The following is a 21,593-nucleotide window of genomic DNA, read 5'->3' as shown; positions in this document are numbered from 1 at the left end:
CGAGTGTTTTTGACTTGGATTCGCTTTCCGTGACGATATTTGAGCTGTTTAGCGACCTCCCACGTTGCTGGCTGGTTTGGGGAGGTCCCTTATTCGCGCAATCTTGTAAGTTTTCCGCATTTACTCTCTTTCTCTTTTAGTTTGCATTTCCTTTCCATGTTTTGGTACAATGGGGGCATTGTACGGTTTGGTTTGGGGAGGTTATGTAACACCCCCATACTCCAAGTGCCTTACCAGGACAACTCAGGTATGAAGACATTACCATCTCGGTTACCCGAGGCAATGATAATCAAATAAACAATAAAGAAACAACGTTTAAATATAAATACTTAGTGAAGGGTTACAATTCTCAAAACCAAACCAAAAGTATAATACATGTTCTCAAACCGATCATTTCATCGTTCTAATCGAAATGTAAAGAAACTACTAAGCTACGGCGAAGACTTCTATCATCATATCGTGGCAATCCCAAATATCCCGGTACTCATCTCATACCTGCTCAATATCTGCTCACCATCCCCGAATGGATCACCGCAGTTTACAAAACAACAACCGGGTCGACTAATCACACAACTCAATATATATCAACAATAAGATAAATAGACAGCTTAACTGTCACACACACAACCACACTAATTCCAATCATCTCAATCACTGACTGTCCACTGGACCAGCCCTGCCAGTGGGGGACCGCAGCCGTACCCACCAAATCCCCGCTCCACATAGTGAGCGATAACCCTGTCCATTAATATGCACATCCCTTCTGTGGCGGGTTCCACAGAAGGCGAAACTAGGGCGTGAAGCCACTCCCGCAAGTGACCCCACTCAGCCGAGGACACGCCTCGAGAACCACAGACAACAATCACAATCACAATCACAACCGTCACAATACAATTACTATATCAAACAATCAATCTCAACACATCAACAATCATCCCATTATGGGACTAATACCGAAAGTAGGAAATCCTACCCGGAAAGCACACAATCGACGGTCTCTCTTCGTTTGTATCAAAAGCTTCCTCTACGAAAGCTCCTCCTATCATACAACATACAAATGCTACCAAATCACATACTACTCAAAAACCCCCAAATCCCTATATTAGGGTTTAACCAAATCAAAGGAAAGACAACAAAAAGGGTACATAGATATTACCCTCGACGCAAGGATCTCACCGGTATAACCAACGATGAGAACCGACCTTCCAAACTCCGGGAATTGCTAACAATGCGATTAGGATTAAGAACGTACTTGCTTTCTCTATTAAACAGTAAATTAGGTTTTGCAAAAGTGTTTAGAATAATGACGACGAAGGTTATATATCTTAATCGCATAATTAACAATACCCGAGAAAACTCCCCGTAAAACCGGCTACTCGATCGAGTACCCAAGGTACTCGATCGAGTACCCAAGGTACTCGATCGAGTACCCCCTTACTCGATCGAGTACCCTAGTTACTCGATCGAGTACCCAACAGGTCAGAAACTTTTCTAAAACACAACTTACCCTTACTCGACAGAGTAAGGCCTACTCGATAGAGTACCCAAAGACTCATAAATACGGAGTATTACAGGTTATGCATCCATATCTGTGTCTGCATGTTGTTTTTATTACATTTCTGTTGTCACGTTTAATTTTCGTATGCATTGTTGTTTATTTTTCATATAAAATTCAAATCCCATAAAAATTGAAAAAGTGTTAAAAATTCAAAAAAAAATTCACGTTTATTTTTGCATATAGGTTGAGTCGGAACGGTAGATTTCAATGATGATATTGCACTGCAATTTGTCTTTTGCTTAAGACTTGCTATAAACTATTATTCCTTTTAGCTTTGTCTTATTGCATATCTACGAGTTAATGTTAAATTTAGCTGAACGAATAGACTTGACCTGAAAATTTTGGCAACCTGCTTATAATTTCTAAGGATTAGAGCCTTATAAATTGGTGTCATTTGTGACCGGTTTCATGTAGGATTGTGAGTAGTTACTCCTTGCATAACATGTTCATCAATTTGCACAAATATGAAATTCAATTGCTTTTTGCCTTCATACATTCGGGTTAGTGGTTGGTGTCACATGCAGGGAGGTGCTTACAAATTCCCTTTCTTTCATTTTTACCCATTTAACTCCACATTAGCCAAATTTGCCTGTTGACCCTTAGCTACATCCCAAATTTAGCCTGCCTTGTCAAGCTAGTTTAGTGTATGTTTTGCGGTATATTTTTAATTGTGCCAAGTTTGGCTTGTATATGTTGATTCGGAGTTGGTAATCTAAGAAGAAAAGGAGGATGATGAAAAAAAGACTTGAAAAAGAAAAAAAAGCCATGAAAAAAAAAAAGAATTCAAAAAAAATAAGAAAAAAATGTGAAGAGAAGAAACCGAAAAAAATAGAAAGAAAAAGAAAGAAAAAAAAAGATGTTGTTTGATGAGACGGTTTCGCTCCTATGCTTTATCTATATCATTTGAGGAGTATTTTCAGTTCGGTTTGGTGAGTTTTATGCCAAATGAAGGGCATTGTGCTTATCTCATAATTGCTTAAGAAATGGATGCTGTCTTTGTTGGAATATGTGTCCTCCGACAATAATGCGATCACGACTGTTGATCATGATGATCACATGTTTAAGTCTCATTATAAAGAATACAATTGGGAAGTAATATTTACTGTCAACTGATCAACATATATCGGTAATGATTGGCTGACTAGAGTTTGACGTTACTGTCGTACGACGGTGGTGATCAGTTGATCCCCTAGGTCTTACCTATAGGGCAACACTCTTAATTGATCATTTAATTAATCGTATAACGTTACGAGTTGATTAAATTATTTGAAATTGAAGAAGGATTTTGGAAGTAAAATTTACGTGTCTCATTGAAATTTGATTAAAATAAGATACGGCCTGAGTAATTGAATTGTATCTTTACTCAGATGAAATTATTGTTTAAGGAAACAATTCAAATTGAATGAATTATTATAAATACAAATTGTTGTGATTTATAATTGGTAAAATATTTTGGTACAAGTAATTACGAATTACTAAGTCGATTTCTGTATATGACGTATTTTTATTAATACGTTGATTTTTAATATGTTAAAAATACATAGCAATTTTATGTGACATGTGACATGTGACATATTGACAAATTGACAAAAATAATATGGAATCCATATTATCTATATGTGCCGAAAATTAGAGGAAGATTAAGCTAATATTATGTTGATTATATTAGTGGAGGGCATGATGATTACCTACTAATCTAGCCATGCATACCTATTGTTCATTGTGAAGACAAATAAGAGCATGCATTGGCTCCCCTCCCCTCCTCTTGTCCGGTTTTTCCTCAAGGAAAAACAAATGGTTTTTGCCTTATATTATTCATTATCAATACATAACAGGTTGTTGTTGCAATATTCATTATTCATTCACCAAAAATATTTTTAGAGAGATAAAAATATTTCACCTTCCTCTTCTCTTCTCCTAACCGGTTTTGGGAGTTAAAAACCAAATTATTTTGGGTCAATTTTCTACAAGATTAATATTGTACTAGTATTTATAATATTAATTTAATTTAAGAGTGAGCTTTGAGTATAAATCCTTGGGAGAGATCCGATACTTGGACCTTAGTTCTTCCACTAAGGAAAGCACAAGAACTCTCTTGTGCCCATATTAACCAATATTCCAATGTAAGATGAAGATTCTTTCTTTATATTGTTCATTTGCTTGCATGCATAAGATCATTTAATTAATTTTATGACAAATTAAAAATTACATATATGTATATGTCAAGTATATAGATCTACTTTCCTTAGAATTGGTATCAAGTGCCATGGTTATTTGCATGCAAATCGGTTAAAAGTTTTTCCGAGTTATAAAGATTAACATATAAAACTTGTATAATTTGTGTTATTATGATATATCACGAAATTAATTTATGCATGTTAAAATTTCTGGTCCTAAAATGTTTTTAGGATATTTTGGTTAATTTACGGATTTTTATTGTTCATATTATACAATAATGGCATTAAAATATGATTTTATGAGTAAAAATGTCATTTTCGGACTAAAATTCGCTAAACTTCGAATTTTCCAGTGATTTTTGGATATGTTGTCACATATATTATTTTGAGATAACCTGTAAATTGTCATAATTTTTGGACTTCTTATGCTCGAAAAATGGATTTTTTATTATTAAATTCGGATTTAGGTGAAAAATAGGTTAATATGAGATAAATTTCGAATCTGGTCATAGAAACTTAGTATGTTGTCACATGCAATTTTACAAGATGTGTGTAAAATAATAGGTTATAGTGAAGTCTTTTTGCATAATTTATGGATTTTTGAAGAAAATTAGCATGAATAGTGACTTTATTAGTGAAATATTAGTAAAACATACTCTATGACTAAGGAAAAATATTATATGTTGCATTTTATTATTTTTTTCAGATCTAAAATTGAAAAGTTGATGTATATAATTTTTCACATGTTTTTATGATTATTTTAGTTAAAACCGATAAACCGCAACATTGTTTTTCCGGATAAATTTCGAAATTTTTAACCTAAGTTTTGAACATTATGAGTGTCATGGTAATTTTTCCAGAATGTTCATGAGTTTAAATTTCAAATTTCAAATTTATTTGAAATTATGTGTTTTATTTGAAGTTTATAGCTTATTTTTATAATTTTTAAGTCCATTAATGAACAATTTTTAGAAATATGAGTTAATTATGGTCAAATAATTAGTGAAGACTAAATTTTGAGTCCTAAGAGGTTAGGGTAATTAACTTATGCATAAATATGAATTTATGTAATTTTTGTGATTATAAAATGTTGAAATCACGCAAATCCGTAAAAACCGAGTAATATACGATATTGGCTACTTAAAGGCGATTTAGCATAAAATTGGGCATGTTCATACATATTATAATGCTGCATTTTCTTTATGATTGTCATAATTTTAATTTATGTAATTTTACTTAGTATGGCCTTAGTTTTTAATTGGTATTTCCCGAAATGTATGGGAATATCGATTCGGTTGTAATTTTATTGTGATCTCGTATCACCGTTTTGTAATTTAATAGATTTATTTTATTATAGTTACAAATGTATAATAGGAAATTATGTAATTCGTTATGTAATTTTATTCATTCCGGAGTTCCCAAAGACGGATTTCTTCAAGATGGCGATACATAAAGACGGTGTTACCTTGAGATGCGTGCCACAACCGAAGTTCAAGGGACCAATGGAGTTGGTTTCCGAATATGTAATAGTTAAATAGTTTTCTATTTTTAGGAAGGCCATACTAGGATTTTTTTATGTTTTGCATTTTATTTATATGTCACATGCATAGCTAAATCGCCATAACTAAAACATGCATTGTTTTTTTATCGAGTTTATCGACCGTGTCAATTACAATTACCGTAGTTCACCGCTTTAGTTCACTTAAAACGTGATAGATAATATATTGACATGACCTCTCGCTAAAACAATCAATTGAGACATAGCCTTACCAAAGAGTAGAAACCATGAAAACCTATTTCGTGAGGGAGTGCACTCGGCCATACCGGGGTACAAACCTTGTTACGTAGGGGAAGTGGGTGATGAATGTCTATCCACCGAATTCATGTTGATAAGGGGTATTTCGGCACACCGTTCCCTAAGTTGATATGGGTTTGGATTATGGACACATTTATTCGAAATTTGGGTTGTACTCAACGAAAGTATTCACGACGATTTCCGGATATGCTTCGGTCTAGAGATGAATATTAATGTAAATATCATCGACCAAGAGTTCTAAAAGTAGAATCGATTAAAAGGTTAATCCACCGAGTTATGTTAATAAAGGGTATTTCGGCACACCGTGCCCTAAGTTGATATGAATTTGGGTCTTGGAATCATTTGTCTAGTTGGGTAGAGGTCACTAGAAAAATGCATAAAACTTGTTTAAATTATAAATTTTTACGAGTATTATTATTAAAACGACATTTGTTTTACTCCTTCTATTTTGTTTTGTAGACCACTTCTTTTTCTCATAACAAATGGCAACACCAACCCCTAACGCCACGCCTCTCGCTAATTCCTCATGGCTCCGATCCTTCATGGATCGATGTAAACTTGAAAAGAATGGGTCAAATTTCTCTGATTGGGATGCCCAACTCAAATTAGCCACCTAAGGTGACGACAAGCTTCTTTACCTTACCGAGGCCTCTCCACCCGAACCTACTACTAGGTCGACCGCCGCCACTAGGGAAGCATATGAGGCTTACCAAAAGGAGTCCGCCGCAATGAAAAATGTCTTGATATTTGCGATGGAGGCGGATTTCCAAAGGAGAGCCTTTAAAATGGGCAACGCTAATGAGATTTACTCCAAGCTTGTGACAATGTTTTCACAAACTCCGCGGATCGTCCAATATCAAGCGGCCGCGGCATTCTTTGATCTCGACTTCAAAGAGGGCCAAAAGGTTAGCCCTCTTGTGCTCAAACTTATGGAGCTTGTCGAGACCTTGAAGATTCAAAAGGTTGAAATCTCCAAAGAACTTGTTTTAGATAGGATTCTACACTCCTTGTCCAAAGTCTAAGCGTATGTTCAATTCCGGGTGAATTTTAACATACAAGACAAGGATGTGTCTCTTGAAGAATTGCACAAGTTACTTGTGCAAGCCGAAAGGGACATGGGGTTAAATGTGAACCCACCCAAGGATGTGCTTAACATAAGCACTAAGAGTAAAGGGAAGTTCAAGAAGAATGGGAGGAAGGGTAAGAAGCAAGCTCCCACTTTCACCAAAGCTAGGACTTATGAAGCTAGCACTTCAAAAATCAAGATGGGTTCTCTTGATAAGTGTCATTATTGTAATGGTATGGGACATTGGAAAAGAAATTGTTCTAAATACCTTGGTGATATTAAGGCTGGAAAGATTACTCCAGTAGGTAAATGACTATCCTTTCTTTTATGTTTCTAATTCAACTATGGTATTGTGATACAAAGTTGTGATAATGTATCTCCCTTTTTATTGTAAATAGGGCCTCCACCAAACAAAGACAAAGGAAAAGAAAAGCAAGCTTAAGAAACCATCAAGGAGCTAGGAATAGCTTTCATGGAGCTTCGCTTTTTATTGTCTTTTTTTAAATTATGTTTCGGATTTTTAGAACCTTAAGTTTCCGTGTTTGACATGGAAAGGTATTTTGGATAATTTGTTGTATTATGGATAATGGTGACTTGGTTTGCAACCCAAGTCACCCGTTTTATCATTTTATCCTTTTGTTCTAAAATTCATGTTTAAATGCTTGTTCTTAGAAACATATAACTTAAAGTGATCTAATAGACAAATATAATGACAGGATTCATTATATGTCCACATGCTTAAATCTTGTGTATGATCATTCATAAAAGTGACCTTGAGTCTACGAACTCTCTTAAAGGTATGTCAATCACCAAGTATAGATACGAAATCAAAACTATTTAGTCAAATCTATGAGATAGTTCTCCTTATAACTTCAACATCATTATTTGTGTCTCATATGCTATCTTTGAATCTCTAGTGTATTTATTCTAAAGATAGAGTGGGAGAAAAATAAGGACACAACTCACACCAAGATAAGATTGTGTAAATGAGATCTACGCAAGAGAGAATGATTTGAATGAAGGTATATCTATTTATATAGTATACCTAATAGATGAGATCTATGGTCTCAAGTAAGTTCTATATGACTAAAGAGACCAAGTGAAGTAATCATAAGAGTATGCTCTCAAGATAACTACACGAGGAGACCAAAAGAAAGTTTTGGAACAAAATGACTAATGTAAAGTCTTAACAAGAGTTTTGACTAGTTTATGAAAAATTTTGACCAATAGTTTCAACCTTGAGATTTACTTAAGAGCCTAAATGAATCAATGTAACATCTTAGTAATAAGCGATATTTATGACTAGAGGTTGCAAGGATTGATATACCGATATCTTCAATAGCCAAAGTTTTAAACTACGCAGATGTCATTACTTAACCTCATTATGAAAATGAATTGGTTAAACCTCCTTCTAAAAGGGATATTTTGAAGGATGTGTATTAGATATTACTTATATTTAATAAATGACATTGTCACACATCATTATGACATGAATGTGTTAGAGATTTAAAATCTCTTTCCATAAGGTTAAGATGAGACCACTTCGAAATAGGAATTTTGAAAGGATATGATGAGAACATATATGGTGTCATCTTAATAACTTTGCAAAGCAACATACATTCCAAATTTTGAAATGTTTTCAATTGAGTAATCAATTTCGAAACATGTGAAATTAAGTGGGAGCTTTAGAAATTATCATGTGAAGACATGGAATTTAGTGGGAGCTATCATCCTTTGAATGTTTACAACTCATTACTCATTAGGAATGACGAGCTAATATATTCTTTCACAAGGAAGTATTTGAGTTTTCAATTCTGGATGAATTTTGACTATGATGAATCCAATTACGTCAAGAAATATTGGATTAGTATTAAGAGATACACATCATATCAACATACACATAGGTTATTCATGTAGATGAAAATGGAATTGCCATTAGCAGTCATGGTCGTTCATTGAACCTATGAACGGTTGATCTCATGATTATTAGTAACTAATGTTTCCGCCATTAGAATAATCATGCACATGTCCAATAGTGAATCATTTGCATGAGAGCATGATGATTCATTGGCAAGCCATACAAGAAACGTCATGAATTCTCGAGGATAATCCGATGAGTGATTTCAGTGTTTGACAGAATACTCTATTATGTGTTAAGAGGTTGCCCATATTATAGAACATCCGAACACACGTAAAGATTTATGAAAATCCTAAACTTTTCAAGTCAAAAGGAGAAATAAGAAGTTTGGAAAGATACTTAGTTGAATAAGAAGTTACTCAAAAACTAATCTTTCCTAACTATGCTAGGACTTATAAGAAGTGCTAGGCTAATCATCTTGACAAATTATTGCAAGACTCTACAAAACATGTACCTAGTGCATTGTGTGTGGATGGAGTACTTGATCAGTACAAGTTATATCATTCACCACAAATTCGTTCGTTATGTGATAATCGATAAGGAAGTTCTTTCAAGATAAAGAACTGAAACCAAGGTCGGGAACCTTGATGTGTACTTGGTAAGGTTCATGCTATGAGTGATAACATGAATATAAAGGATAATACGATTAAGAAGTTTGAACACATGGACACATGACATGTTAAACTTCTATTGCGATCAATAAGTGTTTACACTTACGATATGCATCACAAGGTTGTAATATGGTATTGACTACCCGAGTGTGATGTCAACATTTGTCATTTGAGTTATTATTAACTCACCTTATACATTGTTATATCTAAACGGGTTGTGGAGACAATTGAACCCCGTTAAAGTGAACGTGGATTAACATTGTATTTGCCCATAGTTACTTACATGAGGTGACGTCTCGAAGTGACTAGAGTGTGATGCGATTGATGGCAAGTTCAAGTGCCATAGAGTCATGTGAGATGACTAGTCGATCACATAGGCAGACTGTTAGGAACATTATGTCGGGCGTAATGACCGCTTATAGAGTTCTGGCAAATTTATATAGCCTGGTCGTGGCGAGAGCTGCTATAGTATTCAAATGAGTCGATTCTTTTGACTAAAGACTATTCGCCTAAGATGGCACAGTTTCAGATTAACTTTGATTTGTGTTACTACGACCTTCGTAAATGGGGTCAAATGGGCATATTTTGGGTTATGATGGCGGTTGCTAGTTGAAGGGAATGAGTGCGATAGGAATTGTCCACCCCTAGTCAGTGTTATAAAAATATCTCAGGGCCACTCGAGGAGTAATGAACTGGAAATGCGTGGCCACGCTCGGAATGTATCCATGGTGGATAAATCCGGTCAATCAGTTATTCTCCAGATCGAGGAAACCACTCTCGATATGATCACTTGCAAGTACGACCTGAAAGACACCTTGCATTGAGTGGGAGATAGTAATAGGACAAGAGAATTGGTGACGCACACATGTCGAGGACAAGTGGGAGATTGTTGGAATATGTGTCCTCCGACAATAATGCGATCACGACTGTTGATCATGATGATCACATGTTTAAGTCTCATTATAAAGAATACAATTGGGAAGTAATATTTACTTGTCAACCCATCAACATATATCGGTAATGATTGGTGACTAGAGTTTGACATTATCGTCGTATTTACGGTGGTGATCGATTGATCCCCTAGGTCATACCTATAGGGCAACACTCTTAATTGATCATTTAATTAATCGTATAACGTTACGAGTTGATTAAATTATTTGAAATTGACGGAGGATTTTGGAAGTAAAATTTACGTGTCTCATTGAAATTTGATTAAAATAAGATACGGTCTGAGTAATTGAATTATATCTTTACTCAGATGAAATTATTGTTTAAGGAAACAATTGAAATTGAATGAATTATTATAAATACAAATTGTTGTGATTTATAATTGGTAAAATATTTTGGTACAAGTAATGACGAATTACTAAGTCGATTTTTGTATATGACGTATTTTTATTAATACGTTGATTTTTAATATGTTAAAAATACATAGCAATTTTATGTGACATGTGACATGTGACATATTGACAAATTGACAAAAATAATATGGAATCCATATTATCTATATGTGCCGAAAATTAGAGGAAGATTAAGCTAATATTATGTTGATTATATTAGTGGAGGGCATGATGATTACCTACTAATCTAGCCATGCATACCTATTGTTCATTGTGAAGACAAATAAGAGCATGCATTGGCTCCCCTCCCCTCCTCTTGTCCGGTTTTTCCTCAAGGAAAAACAAATGGTTTTTGCCTTATATTATTCATTATCAATACATAACAGGTTGTTGTTGCAATATACATTATTCATTCACCAAAAATATTTTTAGAGAGATAAAAATATTTCACCTTCCTCTTCTCTTCTCCTAACCGGTTTTGGGAGTTAAAAACCAAATTATTTTGGGTCAATTTTCTACAAGATTAATATTGTACTGGTATGTATAATATTAATTTTAATTAAGAGTGAGCTTTGGGTATAAATCCTTGGGAGAGATCCTATACTTGGATCTTAGTTCTTCCACTAAGGAAAGCACAAGAACAAGAGAGAAAGGAGATCTCTCTTGTGCCCATATTAACTAATATTCCAATGTAAGATGAAGATTCTTTCTTTATATTGTTCATTTGTTTGCATGCATAAGATCATTTAATTAATTTTATGACAAATTAAAAATTACATATATGTATATGTCAAGTATATAGATCTACTTTCCTTATAGTCATATGGTTCTGTTTAGATACTAGCTTGATCACCTATACCTCCACATTCCCATAAATGTTTTGCCTTTTCTTACCCATTGCCTCACTTTACCATATTTTTGTAAGCCCTCGGCTGTGACAAGACCTTGTTCGGTTGGAATGTATGTATGGTACCTAGAATTGTCTATCATATTAGTTGCATGCATGTTTATGTGGGTCGTAGTCTAGGTGAGCGACTATTTTTCTTTCTCTGTTACATATATATGTTCACCCTTTGCTTCATGAGAGAAGAGTGACCCGTGAGAGTCCATTATTAAAGGTCTTGCAAGGTCGACGGTTCAGCTTTATTATAAACATCTTATAACTCGTTTGCTTTTGACTGTTTGTCATAAGTGTTAGTTTGTTTGCATTAAATTGGTTTAAGTGGGCATTTGTAGCTAGCTCTGAGTTATCTTTTCCGTTCCATTAGTTTGCATTTAGTTTACTCGAGGACGAGTAAAGGTTTGGTTTGGGGAGATTTGATACGTGCATTTTATATAGTCTTTTTAGGCTATTTTATGCGCGTATTTCTAAGCTTTTATCGTAGTTTTATGCTACGAAATGCCCCGAATATGCTACTTTGGGTTATTTTGTCTTATTTGCAGGAATAAACCAGAAAGTAGTGAAATCGAGCCGTTTATCGTCCGTTTTGCATGCATTTAGAGGAAGAGTGAATTTAGAGCGGAATTATTGTTGTCTTGGGATGCGTGAAGCTGTTTCGGGAGCTAAAAGGACAAGTCAAAGTCAAACTAACGAGAATTATGAGCTGCTGACGTTAGTATTCACTCGATCAAGCACTTTACTAGTCGATCGAGTGGTTTTAGATTCAATAATTAGTCGATCGACCAGTTCCATATTAGTGTTTAGTCGATCGAGTGCTTTATTTGGTCGATCGAGCAGTTTGAGCCTGAGTTTGCTCGATCGAGTGGTTCTAAACCACTCGATCGAGTGGATTCTCCTACGGGCTTGGGCTTTTTAGTTTATTTCCGTCATTAGGTTAAATAATTCCTATTTTCTTATAAATAGGAAGTTAGGACGTCATTTGTAAGTGTGCTATGCTGAGGGGATCGCACGTTACTGTTTCTCGTTTACTGTTTTAATGCTACTTTCTGTTCTTCCTTATTTTTGGATCTATTTCTACTGTAACTCTCTTCTCTCCCTTTTCTCCTTAGTTTAATTTAATTTTTATTATTCCCCCTTCCCTTATTCTTGCTCTTTCATTTATGTCTAGCTAACTCTCTTGCTAGGATTAGGGTAGTCAATGAATGAATGTTAATTGCTAATTAGGCTATTAGATCTGTCATTGCTGTTGTTGTCTTTGTTGTTAAACTGCTCTTAACTGTATCTTGCTAGTTGATTCGAAGCAATTTGCCTTTTAATATTGGTAAACCTTGACCTGGACCGAAAGGTTGGAATAGGTGAGACCCGCAGTGAACAATAGGATGCTTTAGTGAGGGCGAAAGTTAAGCTAATAGCATTTTAGGGTGAATTGAGACCGAAAGGAGATATTCATTGCCCCTTAGACCGACACATCGACTGATTTGTGACCTTACCCGCAATTAACTGACGTTCATTGATGACCCGAAACCCTAGTTCTCTTCTCTTATTGTTAATTTCTCTTGCCTTATCTTTCTTGCCTTTAGCCTCATTAGTTTAGTCAAAACATTTCAAACCCCCAATTGTGACATTAGACAGATAGAATAGACAAGTAGATAGTTAACCGACTCCCTGTGGAGATCGACCCTACTTACCGCCGACTTCTGTTAGTAGTATTTAGGTATTTATTTTTGGTACATAACGACCGTATCAGAGGCTGACATCCTTGTTCCTGTTAGGAAGGTGAAGGCCAGGGTGGATAATTTCGATGCTGCCAGGGTGGAAATCCGAGATTATGCTGCTTCCAAATCTGATGTAATGTTGACCCAGGACCCTATTGAGACTTTCACCTAGGCAGTTTCTAAGGTGGATCATGCTATCAGCCTCTTGACAGGCACCCTTGCATCTATGTAGGAGGTATTTTATTCTTACAATGATTTTTGTTATTTTTATTAATATTTTCTATTACGGGGTATTTTTATTGATTCTGATACTTGAAAATGATTTCAGGGTGCAGCAGCGAGTCTCCACAATGCTTATCAAGCTACCTCTTTGGTGGCGCGGATTAATATTTTGAATGCGGATCTTAACAAAGTGAGGTCAAAACTTGATTTCGCTTAAGATGATCTTGTTGCTGTCAAAGCTGATCTAGCAAGGGTGCAGGCTGAGCGTGATACTACCAGAGCCGAGGCTGAGTCAAGTAAGCATCTTCTTCAGGAGGCGTTGGATAGGAATGAGGAGCTTAACTTTGAGAAGGATGACTTGGAAGGCAAGCTTGATGATGCTGCCTTATGTTTCTTCATCAAGGGTAAAGTGGCAGCTATGTCTGAACATGTGGAGGTCACGGCAAGTTGGGACCCCTGAAGCTGAGATGGCCATTGCTGCTGCCAAGTATCCTAACCTGCATAATCTTTGTGATGATCAAAAGGTGGATTCTCTAGGGGATCAGGACGTCGATGCTGAGCAGGATACGGGTGCTGGGTAGGCTAAATATAAGGGCGCTGATGCTGATACCAAGGGGGACCATTAATTATTTTATAATAACTTGATGGTATTTGGCCCATCCAGAAGGGATGACCCTGGAAAGACAATTTTTTTTTTTCTGTTGGATTACTTTGCCGGTTATGGAGGGTTTCCCTGGCTTATATAAATATTTTGGTGCCTTTGCCCTAGGAGGTAAGGGCTTTTGAATCAAATGAAGTTGGTGTGCTTTTGCTTATCCTGTTTTTTTCAAACCTGTTATCTACGAACCTGTTAACCTGTTATTTTTAAACCTGTTGACCTGTTATTTTCTGGCATTTATAGCCTACATTAGTCCCTCAACTTTCTTCTGTTTACACCATAGTAGTTGAAGGAGGTGGGAAATCCTGCCTGACTTGAGGGCTTATATCCACTGCCTGGCTGGAGGGCTTGGTATTCGGCCTGTCTAGAGGGTTTTAGACAAAGTGGTCAGGATAAAACACCTTTCCCCCTGTCATAGTGCTGCGTCCAACCGGTTGTTTAGGTGTGCAACAAATAGTGAGGCAAGGCAATTATTTCGTGCTTGATTGACCATGCTATTCACCATAGATGGTGTTGGTTACCAACTTCGTCAGGCACGACGGGGTGCAAAAACTAAAAATTTAAGAAATAAAATTCACATTTAGTTTAGTATCCCTCAATTCTGAAAACGTATTCATATAACTGGTCGGACTAAATCTTTTCGGTAACTTGTCGTTAGGAGCACCTAGACCAAAACACAATTTATAGCTTCACAAACAACTCTACAATTAGTAAAGAGGTAAGTAAAGGTCAGATACCAAGGCACGGGAATTGAAATGAGATTTCTATTGAAACTAGTGGTGTCTTAGGGGTGTCACAATTTGGGTTGATGTAGAAGGTCGCTAAACCAAATAGCAATGAAAGTAAACTAGCAAGATGATTTAAAAGGGTTGCTTGTGAACAATTGATAAAAAGCACTAGGGTGTCATGGGGTCATAGGGGATTCATGGGAATTGATCATACAAACATGTTCTCAAATTATAAGCAAGCAATTATTGTTGTGGTGGATTGAGTTGGGTTATATCTTACAATCCTAGGAAAGTTTGGGTCCCGGAGCCGAATCGATTAGATTGTACAATACCTACAAGTCGACTTAGTCTTCCCTACTCAACAACATGCATGGTCTAATGAGACTCGAGTTGGTTTATGTCTTACAAGTCTCATTGAAAAGGTAGGTGATGGGTAAAAAATGCAAGGATTCATAGGCTCGCATTTCATCAAACATAACATGTGCATGAGTTGAGATCAAAACAAGCAAGCAAATAAACCATGAAAGCATATTAATTTAAGCATGAATCATTCCCCATGTTGGTTTCCCCTAAATACCCATTAACCCTAGCTATGGAACTACTCACTCATTATCATGTTGAACATGACAGCAAGGTTGTCAATCATACCAACAAAGTGAAACATGATGAACAAATGAAAGTAATTAGCAATAATTAAAAAGGGATTAAGAGAATTATACCTACTAATGATTCCAATAATAAAGCAAAGAATAAAAGATAAACTTGATGCTTGATTGAGAGGTTGTCAATCTCCCAATAATAACCCAAATAATCTTCAATTACCCAAAATAAAGGATGAACAAAAGAGATATTAAGGAAATAAAACTTGTATTAAAACTTGATTAATTGTTGATTACAAAACTAAAGAGAGATTTGATTGATATTAACTACTCTAAGAATTGATAAGAAGAACATCCTCTTCTAATTAGACTAATCGGGTATTTATAGTGGGGATTAGGTGTAGGAATTAGGGTTAACTAAGGGCTTAAATGACGATTAAGTCCCTACTTAGCGAAACACCGGTATTTTTGGAAGGATGGGCATCTTTCTTGAAGCTTGAAGAAACGAATTTGCGCTGCCTTGGAATCCGTGCGTCTTAGGCACGGGACGGCCGGATTCTATGGTCTGGACCCGGGCGTCTTTGGGAGAAGACGGGCGTCTTCTGGGGTTGCTGCCCGGGCGTCTTGGATAGAAGACGCACGGATTGTCAAGGTGGAGGACGGGCGTCTTCTTGGGAAGACGCACGGGTTGTCATGCAGCGTGCTTTCTTCTTCTTTTCTTCTCTTTTCTTCATAAACTCCTTGGGGATTTCCTCGGGGATGCAAGGATCTTTTCTCATCATTACTCATCTACTATAATATATACAAAGGCCTTCTAATCTTGTCTCTCCTTGATGCTTGGTCATTGAATTCAATCAATTTAGTCTCATTTTGCACTGAAAATGCAAGGTTTGCAGTCCTTTCCTACCAAGGACACAAAACCTCAAAGAATATGCAAAACAAAGAACTAAAGACAATAAATGACCCAAATATGCACTAAAAAGCGTGGGAACAAGGCTAATTCGGGGACTAAATATGCTCTAATTATGGTCACATCAATAACAACACATCATGTATAATTATTCAGGATTCAAAAACTCAAGCCATTAATGGGGTTAGTTATAAGATATTTATACATAAATGATGCACGTAGTTAAGCACATAATGCAGGCAATTATTTCAGACAAATCATGCAGAATAGGGCACGCAAGACATAGATAGTTTGATGAATTTTTACCTGATCATGACAGGATATAGTTTGTTTTATTACACATGGAAGAGTTTTAAATGAGTTAAATTCCAAGACCTTGGAATAATTTCTCCTTTTAAGGTTTGGAGCTTGTATGCTCGTTGTCCGACAATTGAGTCTATTAGGTAAGGGCCTTCCCAGGGAGGGGCCAATTTACCAGCTGGTTTCTCTTTCTTATTTGGGAATAATTTTCGCAGGACAAGGTCCTCTTCCCTAAAAACTCTAATATTAACATTCTTATTATAAGTCCTTGTTACTGCTTGTTGAAATGATGTTGTCCTGATTTTCGCAGCATCTCTCAACTTCTCTGTCAGGACTAGGTTGTCTTGCATAGGGCTATTGTTTGCTTCTATGTTATTCAGGCTGTATCTTAACATTGGTACTTGTACTTCTGCAGGGATTAAAGCTTTACAACCATTTACCAATGAGTAAGGTGTTTGGCCAGTTGAGGTCTTTGGAGTTGTCATGTCTGCCCATAGTACCAATGGGAGTTTCTCTGTCCATCTGCCTCGTCTTCTTTTCAGCTTCTTCTTTAGGCAGCTTATGACCACCTTGTTGCTTGATTCAGCCTGACCATTAGCTTTTGGATATCTAGGAGTCGAGGTTACTAAGTTGATGTTCCATTCAGCACAGAAAGCCTTGGTCTTTCTCCCAACAAATAGTGTGCCATTGTCACACACTATATCTGTAGGGACTCCATATCTGCAGATTATATTTATCCTGATGAATGATATTACTTCCTTTTCAATAACCTGCATGTATGAATCAGCTTCTATCCATTTGGAAAAGCAGTTAGTCATGGCCAACTTGAATACTTTCTCGCCTGGAGCTATAGGTAGCTTTCCCACTATGTCCATGCCCCATTTCATAAACGGCCAGGGTGCTTAAATTGAATGAAGTAATTCTGACGGCTGGTGAATTATTGGGGCGTGGATCTGGCAGGCTTCGCATTTTGCACAGTATTCCAAACAGTCGGCCCTCAAGGTTAGCCAATAATAGCCAGTTCTGAGTACTTTGCTATCTAGGGTTCTTCCTCCTTTGTGATTGCCACATTATCCATTATGTATCTCCAGGAGTACTTATTTAGCTTCGCCAGGTTCAAGGCACCTTAGATACGGTCCAGCATGAGATCTCTTAAACAAGGTGTTATTGATAATAGAATAAGTAGATGCTTTTATTCTAAAAGCCCTAGCCTCATGCCTGTCCTGAGGTAGTATACCTCGAAGGAACAAGTCATAGCAAGGCATGGTCCAAGAATTATTGTCGGTGTTGACAGGGTTCATTTGTTCAGGCTTTCTGATAGCAGGTTCAAGTAAATGAACAATGGTTATTTTATCAAAAATAGCAGCAGTAAAATTGGAACCTGCTAGCCAAAGCGCAGCCTGGGTGTTCAGGTCTCTTGGTATTTGGTCAATATCAAATGAAGGGAACTTAGCGGTAAGAGTTTTAGCGTATTCTAAATATGAAATCATTTTTGCATCTTTTGCTGTATAAGTTCCTTTGATCTGATTAGCAATCAAGAGAGAATCAACTTTTACCTTTAAATTCTGAACACCGAGGTTTAAACATACCTTGAGTCCTACTATCAGGGCTTCATATTATGCTTCATTGTTGGTATCTTTGAACTCACAGCTTACAGCCTGGGCTATCATGTCCCATTGTGGCGATTTTAGCACTAATCCTAGCCATGTGCCTCTTGCATTGGATGCTTCATCTATGAACAAGGTCCACTCTTGATCTAAGGTTTTGTTTTCTAAATGGTTTACCTCTTTAGCTAAGTCTGACTCTAGGTTAGGGCTGAAATCAGCCACAAAGTCTGCTAAGGCCTGTGATTTAATAGCTGTCCTAGGTTTAAAGTTTATGTCGTAGGTGCTAAGCTGTACTGACCATTTGGCCATCATGCTTGACAATTCAGGTTTACGCAAGATAGATTTTATGGGTAAGTTGGTCCTGACTGTTATACATTGACACTCAAAATAGGGGCGCAGCTTAGCACATGACATGATTAAAGCTAAATCACACTTCTCAAGTAAACCATACCTTATTTCAACATCTAATAGGCTTTTACTTTCATAGTAGACAGGATGTTGTTGGCCTTTGTATACCTTCACCAGAACTGCACTTACTGCAGTGTCAGTAAAGAATAAGTACACTAACAGGGGTACTCCCTTTTGTGGTTTGGAAAGTAAAGGTGGAGATGATAGATATAGTTTTAAATCCTAAAAAGCTGCTTCTGTAGGGTAATATCCGTATAAAACCCTTAAAATTTAGGACTATAACGCAAATTTTAACATGTGATAAAATGTCATAAACGAAAAATACAAGAGAAACGATAAGGAATAAGAATCAACCTCGGGTCCTGTGCAATTCGGCCTAATGAACAGAAATCAATGAAGATTTCCTCCTAATCGTTGCACCCAAGACCGTCTGGTACTATGCCCCTTGTGCTAGAAATTAATCTCTAATTGACTTGCAATATTGAGAGAGTTGTTGTGAGGTTTTCGATGTGAGATCTAGAATTTCAGAGAAAATTGCCCCGAAGCCCTAATTTGTGTGTAAAAGAAATGCCTTAGGTCAAAAGGAGGAGAAGCTCTCCTTTTTGTCCCATTCGGCCGTGAGTTTGAATGAAGGGGGAAGTGGGCTTTCCACTTTCTCCTTATTCTTAACTCGTGGTCCGACTCGATTTTCGCTAAATGTATATGACGGGATTTTATTATAAATCGTCATCGGTTATCGGTTATTAAAATATCAACCAAGAAACATGACTCGATCGATATATTAATACTTGTCCGACAATGACAATATTGTATAATTAATTAATTCAATATACATTAATTAAATATAACCGTTTATATTCAATTTACGAATTAACCGCTTAATTCGCCTTAGCCATTATTATTTAATCCGTATTAAATAAATATCTCAACATCGCGTTTGACTAATTATTAGTCAATAACTCCGACTAACTGTTTAGTCAAATTAGGCATCAACATGACTGTATTTTCATACCGTCACATCTCTCAAACGTATCCTATAGGTGTGACTTTTAGGGATCAGTTGATCACCGCCATCAGTATGACAATAACGTCAAACTTATCTAGCAAGCCAACCGTTATTGATAAACGTGGACCAACTGATAATAATACAAAAGTATACCCTTTGATCCTTTTAGAGATTTATATGTCATTGCACTAACTGTAGAGGACACCAGCCCCAACAGCTTCATGTTCTGGAGTCCAGTGTGTTGGAATATGTGTCCTCCGACAATAATGTGATCACAACTGTCGATCATGATGATCAAATGATTAAGTCTCATTTTAAAGAATACAATTGGGAAGTAATATTTTACTGTCAACTGGTCCACACATATCGGTAATTGCTGACTAGAATTTGACATTACTGTCGTGCGACGGTGGTGATCAGTTGATCCCCTTAGGTCATACCTAAAGGGTACCACTCTTAATTGATCATTTAATTGATCGTATGACGATACGTGTTAAATAAATTACTTAAAATTGACAGACGATTTTGGAAGTAATATTTACGTATCTCATTATAATCTGATTAAATAAGATACGGTCTAAGTGATCGAATTGTTTTATTACTTAGATGAAATTATTGTTTAAGGAAACAATTGCATTTGAATGAATAATTTATTATAAATACAAGATGTTGTGATTTATAATTGGTAAAATATTTTGGTACAAGTAATTATGAATTACTAAGTCAATTTTGTATATGACGTATTTTTATTAATGCGTTGATTTTTAATATGTTAAAAATACATAACAATTTTACATGACATGTGACATGTGACAAATTGACAAATTGACAAAGATAAAATGGAATCCATTTTATCTTAATATGACCGAAATTAGTTGGTGTTTTAGGATAAATATTGTGTTGATTTATTAAGTGGAAAACACAATTATATTACCTAAAAACTAGCCATGCAAACCTACTTGCTCTTGTAAAGACAACCTTGTTCATGCATTGGCCCCTTTACCCTCCCCCTACCCGGTTTCATTATAGAAAAGACCAAAGGAGTTTTCTCTATAATTAAACCTAATATACTACATGAAGAGTGTGTATTATTTTTCATTCATTCAACCATCTAAAATAAGAGTTTTAGAGTGATAAAATCTTCTTCCTTCTTCTCCTCTCTTAACCGAAATAAGAGAACAAAAATAAAGATTTTGGGTCAATTTTATTTAAATTAATATTGTTCTAGTAATAATAATATTAATTTTATTAAGAGATTACCTTGGGTATTAATCCTTGGGAGGGATTCTACACTTGAATCCTTGTTCTTCCATTTTAGGAGTGCTCAAGAACAAGTAAGAAGGAGATCTTACTTGTGCCCAATAATCCGAAATCTTCAATGTAAGATGATGATTTCTTTCTTATTCTTTTATCGTTTGCATGCATAAGATCATCATTTAATTTTATGACTAAATTAAATCATCACATATATGAATATGTATAGTAATGAGATATAGATTTCCAACAAGCGGTATCATGAGCCTTAGGTTGTTTGCATGCAAATCGGTTATAGTTTTTCCGAGTTATACGATTAACATATAAAGCTCATAAATTTGTGTTATTATGATATATCACGAAATAAATTATGCATGTTAAAGTTTCTTATCCTAAAATGTATTTAGGATATTTTGGTTAATTTATGGATTTTTATTGTTCATCTTATATAATAATGGCATTAAAAATGTGATTTTATGATTAAAATGTCATTTTGGATATGTTATCACATGTTTTATTTTTAGATGACCTGTAAATTTTCAAAATTTTTTGAATTTTTATGCTCGAAATATGGATTTTTCATGATAAAAATCGAATTTAAATGAAAAATAGGTTAATATGAGAAATATTTCGAATCTGGCCATATAAATTTAGTGTGTTGTCACATGCAATTTTACAAGATGTGTGTAAAATAATAGGCTATTATTAAGTCTTTATGCATGATTTATGAATTTTTGATGAAAAATAGCCTAAATAGTGACCTTAATTAGTGAATAATTGCTAAAACATACTTCATGAC

General features: G+C 35.7%; 1 protein-coding gene across 1 annotated transcript; it reads right to left on the bottom strand.

Moving 5' to 3' along the window:
* Positions 1 to 16,554: 16,554 nt before the first annotated feature.
* On the bottom strand, positions 16,555 to 17,394 carry LOC141601982 (uncharacterized). Its single transcript, XM_074422290.1, has 2 exons — positions 17,112 to 17,394; positions 16,555 to 17,006 (listed from the first exon to the last, which is right to left on the bottom strand). The coding sequence occupies exons 1-2, from the start codon at positions 17,392 to 17,394 to the stop codon at positions 16,555 to 16,557; spliced, it is 735 nt and encodes a 244-aa protein (XP_074278391.1).
* Between the last annotated feature and the right edge of the window lie 4,199 nt (positions 17,395 to 21,593).

Source organism: Silene latifolia, chromosome 9 (assembly GCF_048544455.1).
Source record: "Silene latifolia isolate original U9 population chromosome 9, ASM4854445v1, whole genome shotgun sequence".
Lineage (NCBI taxonomy): Eukaryota > Viridiplantae > Streptophyta > Magnoliopsida > Caryophyllales > Caryophyllaceae > Silene > Silene latifolia.
The sequence above is the reverse complement of the archived record's forward strand: the minus strand, read 5'-3'. Positions and strand labels throughout refer to the sequence as shown.

What these genes read in the sequence shown, in the direction of transcription:
- LOC141601982 (XM_074422290.1), bottom strand. Translation starts at nt 17,394, where the DNA reads ATGGACATAGTGGGAAAGCTACCTATAGCTCCAGGCGAGAAAGTATTC. An exon ending in TAGATATCCAAAAGCTAATG is followed by an intron (nt 17,007 to 17,111) that starts GTCAGGCTGAAT and finishes TACTATGGGCAG; the next exon opens with ACATGACAACTCCAAAGACC.